The 14,067-nt window shown below is 43.9% G+C and overlaps 2 protein-coding genes across 3 annotated transcripts in view; one reads left to right on the top strand and one right to left on the bottom strand.

The window, feature by feature from the left end:
• LOC134337760 (tumor necrosis factor receptor superfamily member 5-like) overlaps positions 1 to 14,067 on the top strand; it is a 42,086-nt gene continuing 28,019 nt past the window's right edge. For both annotated transcript variants that reach the window (XM_063032992.1, XM_063032993.1), the window contains exon 1: positions 1 to 226. Coding sequence is in view for 1 of the 2 variants with exons in the window: in XM_063032993.1 (XP_062889063.1) it covers positions 85 to 226 (142 nt within the window). In the remaining variant the exon portion in view is untranslated. The remainder of the gene's footprint in view (positions 227 to 14,067) is intronic.
• The window catches only part of LOC134337758 (zinc finger protein 239-like), a 53,767-nt gene continuing 42,118 nt past the window's right edge, over positions 2,419 to 14,067 (bottom strand). The window contains exons 3-4 of the mRNA XM_063032989.1: positions 4,725 to 4,799; positions 2,419 to 3,233 (exon numbers count right to left, since the gene is read on the bottom strand). Coding sequence (XP_062889059.1) covers positions 3,230 to 3,233; positions 4,725 to 4,799 — 79 coding nt within the window. The 3' untranslated portion in view covers positions 2,419 to 3,229. The remainder of the gene's footprint in view (positions 3,234 to 4,724; positions 4,800 to 14,067) is intronic.

The raw sequence follows: 14,067 nt of genomic DNA, 5'->3' as shown, positions 1-14,067 counted from the left end.
CCCGGCATGCTAGACAAAAAGGAACAGCAAGTCTGAATTACTTTATTTTCCTGTGGGGGTTAAGGTTTGGCAGCGCGAACTAACATGTCTCGACGATTTAGCTGTTATCTGACGCTATTGGCATTTGTACCGAACCTCCGGCCGGGGACGTGCTCAGAATGCAAACCCACTGAATACGTGTGGACCCTCAATTCCAAAAAAAGCTGCTGTCCCAAGTGCCCTCCGGGTAAGTACCTCACTGAGTGGGGATCGTTTTCGCATTTGATGGGAAGGACCCGCTGGCTTGGCGTAGATCTCCACCAGCAGCGGGTTGCGCCGGGAAGCTTACATGTATGTAGCGCCTTTTTACTAATCCAAAGCATTTTCCAGTCGATGGATAAGAAAGGTTTGTTCAAAACCGGGAATTTCAGGGCATCAGAATAACCTCAGTAATGCTTGTTACACTGCCCTCATTGTGCCGTCGCCAAGAGACGTGTGGAGGGTTAAGGGATAACGGGAGATCGCCCCTGCATTTCAGGAGCCCATTTCTGAGGTGAACTGGTTACTGTAAGAGGGTTGAGTTACCAAGGTTTGGTTGAAGCGCCTGTAGTTTTAACAGTTCTTACTGCAGATGGAAGGCAGAAGATAAGGCTGATAGAAGCATATCTTCCTGCAATTCTGCCAACTTTGACTTTGTGAATATCAATTATTATTGAAACTGCCTATGTGGTCAATTCATTGCATAAATATCACCCTTCCACTAAACAGTGGAGATGTAGCACATATTTTTCATTGATGTGATCTGCAGAAATGCCAGTACATTGAATTACCAATGTGTTATACATTTTGCTTTATAATAAAGACATAGTTTTACAAGGGCAGCATTGTGTTTTCAATCCTTTTTAGTCGCAAAACTGTTTCTCTGCAACTTTCTTCATTCTTATAGCCTCCAGAATATTTGTGTAATCTCAAATCTGACTTCTTTATCATCCCTGAACTTAATTGCTCTACCAATTATTTATGTGCCTTCAGCTGCATCACCTGTCCACTTCTCCATCTCTTCTGCTTTCCAACCATTGAGCACATCTATGTGAAACACTGTCGCAGGAAAGCAGCATCAGAGATCCTCACCATCCAGGCCATGCTCTTTTCTTGTTGCTGCTACCAGGCACAAGAGCCTCAGTTCTTGCACCGCCAAGTTCAGGAACAGTTACTACCCCTCAACCATCAGGCTCTTGAACCAAAGAGGATAACTACACTCATTCTATTGACGAGTTCCCACAACAAATGATCTCTCTTTAGGACTCTTTGTCTCGTTATTTCGTGCTCTCACTATTTGCATTTGCAAAGTTTGTTGTCTTCTATGCTTTACTTGATCTTTCATTGATCTTGTTTACAATTACCATTCTATAGATTTGCTGAGTATGCCCGCAGGAAAAAGAATCTCGGTTGTATGTTGTGACATACTGTATATGTACTGTGATAATAAAATTTACTTTGAACTTTGTATTTCATGGTTTGAGAATACTCCTGTGGAACTCAAGATTTTTTTCCTACTTTGAGTAAATATAAATTACAAGTCATGTTTTGAATATTTGTGTTCCTTTCAACAAACTACCTTTCTTAATTCACCTCCAATCCAACTGAATGTCAAAAGCCAAATGATGCACCATTTCTTGCCCCTGCATTTGAGCTATGAAGCATGGCGATAGCAGTGCCAGCATTTAGTGTCTATCCCTGATGGAGCTGAGAAAGGGAACTGCAGAGTGACATAGCTGAGGTTTGAGGATACAAGTTATTTGCCATTGAAACTTTGAGCTGTTCTTGCAGACAAGGTGCGTATGCAGCTGGTTGGGTTAGGGTCCTTGTCAACAATAACTCTCCAACTCATGGTGATGCTGGGGAGATTCAATGATGCCAACTAATTGAATGTCAGGGCAAGTTGGCTGGATGCTCTTCTGACATTTTCACCACTAAACGTAGCAGAATCAGGTTTACTATCACTGGCATACGTCATGAAACTTGTTCTGCGGCAGCTATACATTACAATACACAATAATAACCATAAATTACAATAAGTTTATATATATATTTTAAAAATTAAATAAGTAGAGCAAGAAGAGGGCAAAAGAATGGTGAGATAGTGTTCATGGGCTCATTGTCCACTCAGAAATCTGATGGCAGAGGGGAAGAAACTGTTCCTTAAACATTGATTGTGTGACTCCAGGCTCCTGTGCCTCCTTCATAATAGCAATGAGAAGGGCGACGGTGGGGGGGGGGGGTGGTCCTTAATGATGGATATTGCCTTTTTTGAGGCATTGGCTTTTGAAGGTGCCCTTGATGCTGGGGGGGGGGGGGGTGGGCACAGACCATGATGGGGCTGGCTGAGTTTATAACTTCCTGCAGCTTTTTCTGATCCCGTGCAGTGGCCCCTCCATACCAGACAGTAGTGCAACTGGTTAGAATGCTCTCCTTGAAATTTGTGAGGGTCTTTGATGACATACCAAATTCACCTCAAACTCCTAATGAAAAATAGCCATTGTTGTGCCGCCTTTGTAATTCCACCAATATGTTGGGCCCAGGATAGATCTTCAGAGATGTTGACGCTGCTGACCTCTCGATGGGCTCCAGTGTATATTCCCTTGACCTCCCCTTCCTGAAGTCCACTTTCAATTGGTCTTTTTGACTTTGAGGGCAAGGTTGTTGTTCAGAAACCAGCTGATCTATATCATTTCTGTACGCCTTCTTGTCACCTTCTGAAATTCTGCCAAAACTAATGATGTCATTGGCAAATTTATAGATAGCATTTGAGCTGTGGCCAGCCACACAATTATGTGTGCAGAGAGATTAGAGCAGTGGGCTAAGCACGCAAACTTTTGGAGCTTAGGTTTTGGAGCCTGTTGATTAGAACTGAGGGTGTGATTGTGCCTTACTCAAGTACTACTATTGTCCAGTTAGTCCAAGGTGATAGGCAAATTGCAGCCGGTCCAGGTGCTTGCTTAGGCTGGAATTGATTCAAGCTGTGACCAACCTCTCACAGCACTTTCATCACAGTAGATATGGGGGACAGTCATTTAACCAGCTCACTCTGCTCTTCTTGAGCATTGGTATGATTGTTGCCCCTTTGAAGCAGGTGGAACTTCCCAGTGCAGCAATAAGAGATTGAAGATGTCCATGGACGCTCCTGCCAGCTGGTTGGCACAGGTTTTCAGAGCTCTACCAGGTACACCATCAGGTGTTATCCCAGAGGTCACCTGTGTGTTCATACATCTGCATTATGCTTTTGTGTGTATTTGTTGGGCCTGACTAATTGCATAGAGTATTTTCTAAGTGGGGAGAAAATTCAGAAATCAGGGGTGCAAGGGACCTGGGAGTTCTCGTGCAGGATTCCCTGAAGCCTAACTTACCAGTTGAGTTGCTGGCAAAGAAGGCAAACACAATGTTAGCATTCTTTTGGAGAGGACTAGAATATAAAAGCAAGGATGTAATGTTAACGCTTTATTAGGCTTAGGTCAGGCCACACTTGGAGTACTGTGAGTAGTTTTGTGCCCTTATGTAAGAAAGGATGTGCTGATATTGGAGAGGTTCACAAGAATAATTCTGAAATGAAAGTTGCAAAATATTAGGAGCGTTTGATGGCTCTGGGCCTGTACCCAGTGGAATTTTGAAAATAACAAAGTGCTTTGGTGATGGATGGAAAATTTGGAAAAAGATTGAGAATAGTCAAGACTGATTTCTGCCTGACTGTGCTATGCCAAAAGACTGTTGTCATATGCACAAGTACACATATGCAGAAGTGCAATGAAGAACTGAGTTGCAGCAACACCTCCCTACTGTAACCTTGCTGTGCTTGTGAGTAACTCATTAGGGATGGGGGTTTCCAAAGAACTTTCTTTTCCACTGATTGCTTTATTGTCCACAGCCATTTAAAATGGGATGCGGCAGCTTTAAAAGTGCCAGCCACAGCACCCCCACATTTCCCTTTCCAAATGTCAAAATTGAGGCTGACATTTCAGTGCATTTCTGTGGAAGCCTCACATTGTCAGAACGAAAAGAAGGTCAGGTCCCGCCTTTCTTCCAAATGGACTGAAAAGATCCCATGGCACCCTGCATGGAAGTTTCCCCTGGGATTCTGACAACGTGCATTTGACCAACTCATAAACAGGGGTGAAATGGGTTTTTATATCACCTTGTTATTTCTAGGATCTGGCTGTGCTCAGATTGACCCTTGCTGTTCCTACATTATAACAGTGACTACAAAATTGCTTAGCTGCCCAGAAAAGGCTTTGCAAAAAATGTGAATGAATGGTTTCTCTACAAGTCAGAATCTTATTGCTAACTTGTATAATCACACTCTTATTTTCTTACAGTGAACCATCATTTTGAAGATACTTCATTATGCTGTCAGTCATGAATTTCCAGGATTTAGACCAGTCGTGATATATTTCCATTGTATTTCAGTGAGGATCTTGCAGGTGATGATGCTCTTGTGTACCTGCAGCCCTTGGGTTTTAGGGGTGAGGAAATGCTGTTGAAGCAACTTTCACTGCAGCCACTGAGGAGGAAAAGGTGAACGTGTTAGGATAGTGGATGGGGTGCCAGTCAGCCAGACTGCTCTATCCTGGGTGATTGTCGGCTACTTCTGGGTTGCTAGAGCTTCATTCAATACAGCTGGTGTAGGTTATTCCACCCCCAACACTTAGGTGGCAGTGGTTGTTTAGGACATGAGGAGGTGAATCACTTACCGGAGAGTTTGGAGTGACATATCAGCGCTGATGGTAGAAGCAGTTGTATCCTCTGTAGTTGGGGATGGTGCTAGCCTGGTATGATGGGAGACAAGCAGAAGATTACTGACAAGGAAAAAAACCCGCAGATGCTGGAAATCCACGCAACACACACACAAAATGCTGGAGGATCTCAGCAGGCCAGGCAGCATCTATGGAAAAGAGTAAACAGTCGCTTCGGGCCAAGACACTTCATCAGGACTGCAGGAAGAAGGATGAGAGGTCAGTGTTATGAGAACTGTGGAGAAAAAAGATGAGAAGTCAGACTTCTCATGACACTGACCTCTTATCTTCCTTTCTCCAGTCCTGATGAAGGATCTTGGCCCATAACGTCAACCGTTTTTTCTTCTCCATGTATGCCGCCTGCAGAGTTCCTCCAGCATTTTATATGTATTGCAGAAGATTACTGAGTAGACTTTAAAAATTCTACTTAAAGGCTGCTTTTTTTGATGTTCATGCCATCAGGTTGGAGGCTACCCAGACGGAATACAGGGTGTTGCTCCTCCAACCTGAGCGTGGCCTCACCACGACCATGGAATGACAAGTCAGAAAGGGACATGGGAAGTGAAATTAAAATGGGTGGTCACTGGGAGTTCCCGCTTTTTCTGGCAGAGTGCAGGTGCTTGGTGAAGCTGTCTCCCAGTCTACGTCAGGTCTCTCTGATGTGCAGGCGTCCACACTCGGAGCACCAGGTACAGTAGATGATCCCAGCGGACTTGCAGGTGAAATGTTGCCTCACCTGGTAGTGAGGGGGGAGGAGTAGGGGCAGATGTGGCACTTGTTCCGTTTGCAAGGATAAGTGCCAGCAAGGAGATCAGAGGGGAGGGATAAATGGACAAGGGAGTTGCGTAGGGAACGATCCCTGCAGAAAGTTTGGGTAGGGGGAGGAGGGAAAGATGTGCTTGGTGGTGGGATCCCATTGGAGATGGCAGAGTTCCGGGGAATTATGTGCTGGACGCGGAGGCTGGTGGGGTGGTAGATGAGGAGAAGAGGAACCCCATCCCTGATAGGGTGGCATGAGGATGGGTTGAGGGCAGACATGCATGAAATGGAAGAGATGCTTATGATGGTGGAGGAAGAGAAGCCCCTTTCTTTGAAGGAGGCGGAAACCTCCTTTGTTCTGGAATGAAAAGCCTCATCCAGAGAGCAGATGTGGTGGAGACGGAGGAACCAAGAGAAGGGGTGGCATTTTTACAAGTAACGGGGTGGGAAGAGGTATAGTCCAGACTCTGTGAGAATCAGTGGCTTGCTCAGTCAGAAATATATACTTTAAAATACAAAATGTAAGCATTGAAGTACGAACAAGAATACAAAATGTGCATTAAAAAGTAACAGTGCAAAGTACAGATGTGCAATGAAACCGTACTATACTTAAGGAGGAGGAGTTGTAGCGTCTTCTAGCCAAGGGGAGACAGGATCTCCTGTGGCATTCAGTGGTGCACCTACTAAAGGTATGTCATGGAGGGGGTGAGAGGGATTGTCCATAATGCTCCATAGTTTCTGCAGCATCCTTCTCTCAAACACAGTCAGCAGGGAATCCAGTTCCACCACCAGAACAGAACCCGCCTTCCTGGCGAGTTTATTGATCTTCTTGGCATCTGCTGCTCTCACCCTGCTGCCCCATCGGAATGCCAGCCACCACTGAGTTGTAGAAGGTTTGCAGCATAAGCACTGCAGACGTTGAATGACCAGAGCCTCCTCAGGAAGTACAGTTGGCCCTTCTGCACCCCTTCTCTGTCCCTTCCGTCCAGTTTATTGTCCAGGTGAGTTCCCAGGTACTTGTAGTCCCAGACAATTTACACGCCCGTTCCCTTGATGGAGATGGGAATGCAGGGTGTTTTCACCTTCCTAAGGTCCACCACCAACTCCCTTTGTCTTAGTGATTTTGAGGTGCAGATGATTCAGCCCACACCAGTCAATAAAGTTGTCCACCACTGTTCTGTACTCAGCCCCTCAACCCCAGCCCACAACTGCCGAATCGTCTGAAAACTTCTGCAGGTGGCAGGACTCTGAGTTGTATCTGAAGTCCAAGGTGTTGACGGGGAACAGGAAGTGGTGCTGGACAGACCCCTGAAGTGACCCTGTGCTGCGCTAACCACAGTATCCGATACAAAGCTCTGCAGTTTCACATACTGTGTCTGTAACCTGTAATCCAGGACACTGCACAACTTATTTAACTATTATATATATATATGTATTTATTTATTCTACTATAATTCACATTTTTCTCTATTATGTATTACGTTGTACTGCTGCTGCAAAGTTAACAAATTTCATGACAGACGTGGATGATAGTAAACCTGATTCTGATTCTGATCCATCAGCAGGATCACCAATCATTAACACGTTTATTTTACAGTAACTATATAAACATATCACTAGAAGAGCTGGGCAGAGTGATGGCAAGATATTTGGTGTGTAGATGCATCAGTAGAGGAATCATTCCCTGCAGGGAAATGGTGCTCAAGTTGACCTTTTTATGTAAAGCACTAAGACCAATTTACACAGTTAATAGAAATGTCAAATTGTACAATAACTTACTGTTAATAATCTGGTAAATTCTGATTATCTGTACAATGACTAATCACCTCATTGAATCTCGTACAATGTCATGGTTTCAGTTGCTAATAGGGGGAAATAAGAATATTTTTTTCTCTAAAATAAAGGTTAGTCATCTCTGAAGTAAAGGTTAGTCACCTATGTTGAATTTCAAAATGTTAACTGAAGCTCTGAGGTTGCTAAGCTAGCTGGCAACTATGGAAGGAAGTGAGACGTGTGTTGTTTGCAACACCAGAGGCTGGCAAAGGAATGAACAAAATAAAAAAAAATCTGCATCTATTGTCTTTTACTGGAGTAAATAGTGAAAGAGTAAGGTGGGTGAAGGTGGAAAATTTAATTAGGTTAACTGAGTCATTTGCAACAATGGTGTATACTTGGCATTAATGTAAATTCCACTTCAGTAATCATTAAAATGGATATTTCCATTATGTGATAAGAAATTAAAATCAATTTTTTCTGTTAGTACTTTCACTGGTGAGTAAATATGTCCGAAACTTCCCATTGAATGTTTCATTAGGATCAAAGTGAACAACCTCAATTATTTTTCCGCATGTTCAACAATCTTCCAAGCTGCAGCGTCTGAAAGTGTCGACATCCTGCAATGATTTACACTCAAACACTTCCCACTTTCGTCTCAATCTCAAAGGCCTGCAAGGCCCCCACGCTCTGAATTTCTTAGGGTATTGACTAAGGCGGGTTATTTAGCAAACAGAAAATATGATCAAACTTGCTTATTTACAGACGTGCGAAGCTGGCTTTGCTTGCGAGAGAGAAGGAAGTGAAGGCTTTTTAGTCTGCATCCTGTTCTCATCTGCCCAAAGAATTTCGGATGGATAGATGGGAGAAATGGCCCTTGAATGGATCTCTTGATAAACCCTAGACCTTGCAATCTACCTTAACTTTCTTTGCAAGAGTAACCTCCTTCATTCTATTGTTGCTTTTCCCTTTGTACAGCTTTGAGGTACTGATGGTTTGGAATGATCTGTACAGACGGAAGCAAAGTGAAGTTTTTCACTGTATCTTGGTACCTGTAACAACAATACAACCATTAGCCAATCAATCCCCTCCTCTTGATGCTGATTAATCTGTCACCATTGTGCAGGCAGTGAATAGCATGTCAGAAAGAGCTTAAGGTTTCCTTGAGCCAAGGAGGCCAAGGGATGGCCTGCTAGAGGTATGTTTGACTATGAAAAGTAACACTAAGGGGCAGAAGACGCTGGTGGGAGTTGTGTACAGGCCACCTAACAGTAGTAGTGAGGTTGTAGATGGTATTAAACAGGAAATTAGAAATGTATGCAATAAAGGAACAGCAGTTATAATGGGTGACTTCAATCTACATGTAGATTGGGTGAACCAAATTGGTAAAGGTGCTGAGGAAGAGGATTTCTTGGAATGTATGCGGGTTGGTTTTTTGAACCAACATGTCGAGGAACCAACTAGAGAGCAGGCTATTCTGGACTGGGTTTTGAGCAATGAGGAAGGGTTAATTAGCAATCTTGTCGTGAGAGGCCCCTTGGGTAAGAGTGACCATAATATGGTGGAATTCTTCATTAAGATGGAGAGTGACATAGTTAATTCAGAAACAAAGGTTCTGAACTTAAAGAGGGGTATCTTTGAAGGTATGAGACGTGAATTAGTTAAGATAGACTGGCAAATGACACTTAAAGGATTGACGGTGGATATGCAATGGCAAGCATTTAAAGGTTGCATGGATGAACTACAACAATTGTTCATCCCAGTTTGGCAAAAGAATAAATCAAGGAAGGTAGTGCACCTGTGGCTGACAAGAGAAATTAGGGATAGTATCAATTCCAAAGAAGAAGCATACAAATTAGCCAGAGAAAGTGGCTCACCTGAGGACTGGGAGAAATTCAGAGTTCAGCAGAGGAGGACAAAGGGCTTAATTAGGAAGGGGAAAAAAGATTATGAGAGAAAACTGGCAGGGAACATAAAAACGGACTGTAAAAGCTTTTATAGATATGTAAAAAGGAAAAGACTGGTAAAGACAAATGTAGGTCCCCTGCAGACAGAAACAGGTGAATTGATTATGGGGAGCAAGGACATGGCAGACCAATTGAATAATTACTTTGGTTCTGTCTTCACTAAGGAGGACATAAATAATCTTCCAGAAATAGTAGGGGACAGAGGGTCCAGTGAGATGGAGGAACTGAGCGAAATACATGTTAGTAGGGAAGTGGTGTTAGGTAAATTGAAGGGATTGAAGGCAGGTAAATCCCCCGGGCCAGATGGTCTGCATCCTAGAGTGCTTAAGGAAGTAGCCCAAGAAATAGTGGATGCATTAGTGATAATTTTTCAAAACTCGTTAGATTCTGGACTAGTTCCTGAGGATTGGAGGGTGGCTAATGTAACTCCACTTTTTAAAAAAGGAGGGAGAGAGAAACCGGGGAATTATAGACCGGTTAGCCTAACATCGGTGGTGGGGAAACTGCTGGAGTCAGTTATCAAGGATGTGATAACAGCACATTTGGAAAGCAGTGAAATCATTGGGCAAAGTCAGCATGGATTTGTGAAAGGAAAATCATATCTGACGAATCTCATAGAATTTTTTGAGGATGTAACTAGTAGAGCGGATAGGGGAGAACCAGTGGATGTGGTATATTTGGATTTTCAAAAGGCTTTTGACAAGGTCCCACACAGGAGATTAGTGTGCAAACTTAAAGCACACGGTATTGGGGGTAAGGTATTGGTGTGGGTGGAGAATTAGTTAGCAGACAGGAAGCAAAGAGTGGGAATAAACGGGACCTTTTCAGAATGGCAGGCAGTGACTAATGGGGTACCGCAAGGCTCAGTGCTGGGACCCCAGTTGTTTACAATATATATTAATGACTTGGATGAGGGAATTAAATGCAGCATCTCCAAGTTTGCGGATGACACGAAGCTGGGTGGCAGTGTTAGCTGTGAGGAGGATGCTAAGAGGATGTAGGGTGACTTGGATAGGTTGAGTGAGTGGGCAAATTCATGGCAGATGCAATTTAATGTGGATAAATGTGAAGTTATCCACTTTGGTGGCAAAAATAGGAAAACAGATTATTATCTGAATGGTGGCCGATTAGGAAAAGGGGAGGTGCAACGAGACCTGGGTGTCATTATACACCAGTCATTGAAAGTGGGCATGCAGGTACAGCAGGCGGTGAAAAAGGCAAATGGTATGCTGGCATTTATAGCGAGAGGATTCGAGTACAGGAGCAGGGAGGTACTACTGCAGTTGTACAAGGCCTTGGTGAGACCACACCTGGAGTATTGTGTGCAGTTTTGGTCCCCTAATCTGAGGAAAGACATCCTTGCCATAGAGGGATTACAAAGAAGGTTCACCAGATTGATTCCTGGGATGGCAGGACTTTCATATGAAGAAAGACTGGATGAACTGGGCTTGTACTCGTTGGAATTTAGAAGATTGAGGGGGGATCTGATTGAAACGTATAAAATCCTAAAGGGATTGGACAGGCTAGATGCAGGAAGATTGTTCCCGATGTTGGGGAAGTCCAGAACGAGGGGCCACAGTTTGAGGATAGAGGGGAAGCCTTTTAGGACCGAGATTAGGAAAATCTTCTTCACACAGAGAGTGGTGAATCTGTGGAATTCTCTGCCACAGGAAACAGTTGAGGCCAGTTCATTGGCTATATTTAAGAGGGAGTTAGATATGGCCCTTGTGGCTACGGGGGTCAGGGGGTATGGAGGGAAGGCTGGGGCGGGGTTCTGAGTTGGGTGATCAGCCATGATCATAATAAATGGTGGTGCAGGCTCGAAGGGCCGAATGGCCTACACCTGCACCTATTTTCTATGTTTCTATGTATAGATGAGTACAATAGTCAGAATCTTTTTACCATGGTAGGGGCAACAAAAAAGAGGGAGAAGGATTAAGGTTTTAAAGGGCACTTGAGGGGAAGGTTTTTCAGCAGAAAGTGACTGATATCTGGAACGACACCAAGAGAGGAAGTGTAGGCTGATACAGTCCTTATATTTAACAGCTATTCAAACAGGTGCTTGAATAAACAAGGCAAAGCACACAGGCCTATTGCAGGTAACTAGAATTAGTTCAGTTGGGCAAAACAGTCAGCATGGACATTGGGGCTTGATTCTGTCTGTACAACTCTTGTAACTCTGTGATTAAAGGTCTGTGTGACACTCTGACTCACAATATAAAGCTAACTGGCTCCAAGAACGCACTGGAGATGGCCAAAAGCTGGCAAATGCATTTCAACGAATTGCCATGAGGTCAGCATTTGGTGAGATGTTAAAGGTAACATCTTTCTAAAGCCCCTCACCCCTGCCGGTGCACAGGCTGCTCCCCTGTCCTGGACCAAAGGTTGGTTGGGCTCGGCGGCTCCTGCTTTGCCCACACGCCTTCTGGGTGAAGATCCTTCCTGTCCCAGGGACGAGGTCTTTGGAGCTTCTGTTGGGTGTTTCTGTAGCTCTGGGTTTTCATGGGATGAGGTTGCCAGCCCCACGCCAAACCTTTCCTCCTATTGCAGCTGGGCTTGGGACCGTCCATGGCAGAGTTAAGGGTAACACCAGCTAGTCATGAAATCTCGAGTTTGATAGTAAATTGGTTTTGCCTGTTGGTGCCTCGTATGGGAAAGTCACTCAGTTCATTGAGTAAATTTCTGATGATGAGGCCCGTTTTGTTAATGCTTACTTTGTGGTTGTAGCTGCAGTGCAGCTACCTCTTTATCTTCCCTTTGATTACTAGAACTCCGAACCCACCTCTAAGTTACACCCAGTTTTCCCGTAAGCCACAGTTTTTATCATCACTTTAGCTTTTGAGAAGCAGAGTGCATGTTAGTTTAACTGATAAGATGATGTGCTGGCTGATTACACTAAATACTGTAATGAACATTTGATTTTTTTTTTGTGCATGTGAAGAGGGGATAGATGTTTTTCTTTGAACAGGGTTGATAGTTTTCTTTGTTTCTCGGCTGCTTGTGGGGAAGGCGAATCTCAGGGTTATATACCACATATGTGCTTTGAATCTTTGAACAACTCTTTCCTCGAGTATCAGGGCTTTGCAGGACTCAAGGTACATTTATTTTCAAAGTACGTATGCAGTATACAACTCTGAAATTTATCTTCTCGAGACAGACGCAAAACAGAAAACCATGGAAGCTGTTCAAAGAAACCATCAACTACCCCACGCACAAAAATACTTTACAAAGATCTTGCTGAAGTGTCCTGAGATATAAATATATCGCCATGTTGTCAAATAATGAATAATCTAGTCTGTCTTTTCAAACAGTTTAGAGCTTTCAGACTTCATGAGAACATGATTGTTGTCTATTCACCTCTGATTGTGCATTTGAATGTGTATTTAGCTGGTCCCTGTACTACTGGGATACCAAATAAACAGCTTTTTAAAAAAAAAATTCAGTTAAGCAGCTAAAACCAGTGAGGCAACTCTAATAAATTCTAGAAAGCAAGATCAGCTTGCATTTGAGAGGGTAGCAGTGATCTGCTACAGTTGGTCTGGTGGAAGCATTCCCACAGTGCTGTTGGGCAGAGAGTTGCCTGATTTTAGCTCAGTGACAATGGGCGAATCGCAATGTGTCTCCAAGTCAAGAGTGTGCGCAATTCGAAGGGGGAACCTTCTGGTGGCTGGTGCCCTCGTTAAGTTGTTGCTCTGGCCCTTCCAGGTGGTGGCTCATGGGCTTGGCAGGAGCTATTCAAGGAGCCTTGCCTTTGGCAGTTCCTGAGGTAGTGAGTGTTGACTGTTGGCAAGGTATTTTGCTTAACCCTTAACTTTGTATGTAGTGTTGGGCATCAAAATTCATTCTGAGCTGTGGAGCTACAAAATGATATGACACAGAAACAAACTCTTCAGCCCAACTGAATCTGTGCCAAAGTTCAAATATCCGTATGTGCTCCGTGACCATTTTAGATTAGATTAGATTGGATTATGAGGACACGCAGTCCTCTTTATTGTCATTTAGTAATGCATGCATTAAGAAATGTTACAATGTTTTTCCAGAATGATATCACGAAAACAAATGACAAACCGACATAAAAACTAACAAAAACCACATAATTATAACATATAGTTACAACAGTGCAAAGCAATACCGTAATTTGATAAGAACAGACCATGGTAAAGTCTCAGAGTCTCTCGAAAGTCCCATCATCTCACGCAGACAGTAAACCTCCAGCGCCGCCAACTTGCCGATGCAGCATCCAACCACAGTCCAACTCCGAGTCTGTCCGAGCACCGAGCACCATCTCTGCCGAGCACTTCGACCCCAGCCCTGGCAACAAGCAATAGGCAAAGCCGAGGAATTGGGGCCTTCGTCTCAGGAGACTCTCGATCGCACAGCAGCAGCAGCAGTGAAGCAGGCATTTCAGAAGTTACTCCAGGTGTTCCTCCATACTCTCACGGCTGTTTCCATCAAATCCGGATTGTGCACGGGCCCCCTAGTTACACATACGATATTCATTCGGAACGGCCGCGCACGCTGTGTCGTGCCGCCATCTTCTCCTCCCTCCTAGCACCTTCAAATGGTGCTAAGTGGCCATTTTATTAGGTATTGTACCTAATGTTTGTGGTCTTCTGCTGTTGTAGCCCATCCACTTCAAAGTTCAAAGAGTTGTGCATTCAGAGATGCTCTTCTGCACACCACTGTTGAAATGTGTAGTTATTTGAGTTGTTGTTGCCTTCTTGTCACCTTGAACCAGTCTGGCCACTCTCCTCTGACCTTGCTCATTAATGAGCTGTTTTCGCCCTCACAACTCCTGTTCA

The sequence above is a fragment of the Mobula hypostoma genome, chromosome 25 (genome assembly GCF_963921235.1).
Source record: "Mobula hypostoma chromosome 25, sMobHyp1.1, whole genome shotgun sequence".
Taxonomy (NCBI): Eukaryota; Metazoa; Chordata; class Chondrichthyes; order Myliobatiformes; family Myliobatidae; genus Mobula; species Mobula hypostoma.
Note: the sequence above shows the minus strand (reverse complement) of the source record. Positions and strands in the feature narration are given on the sequence as shown.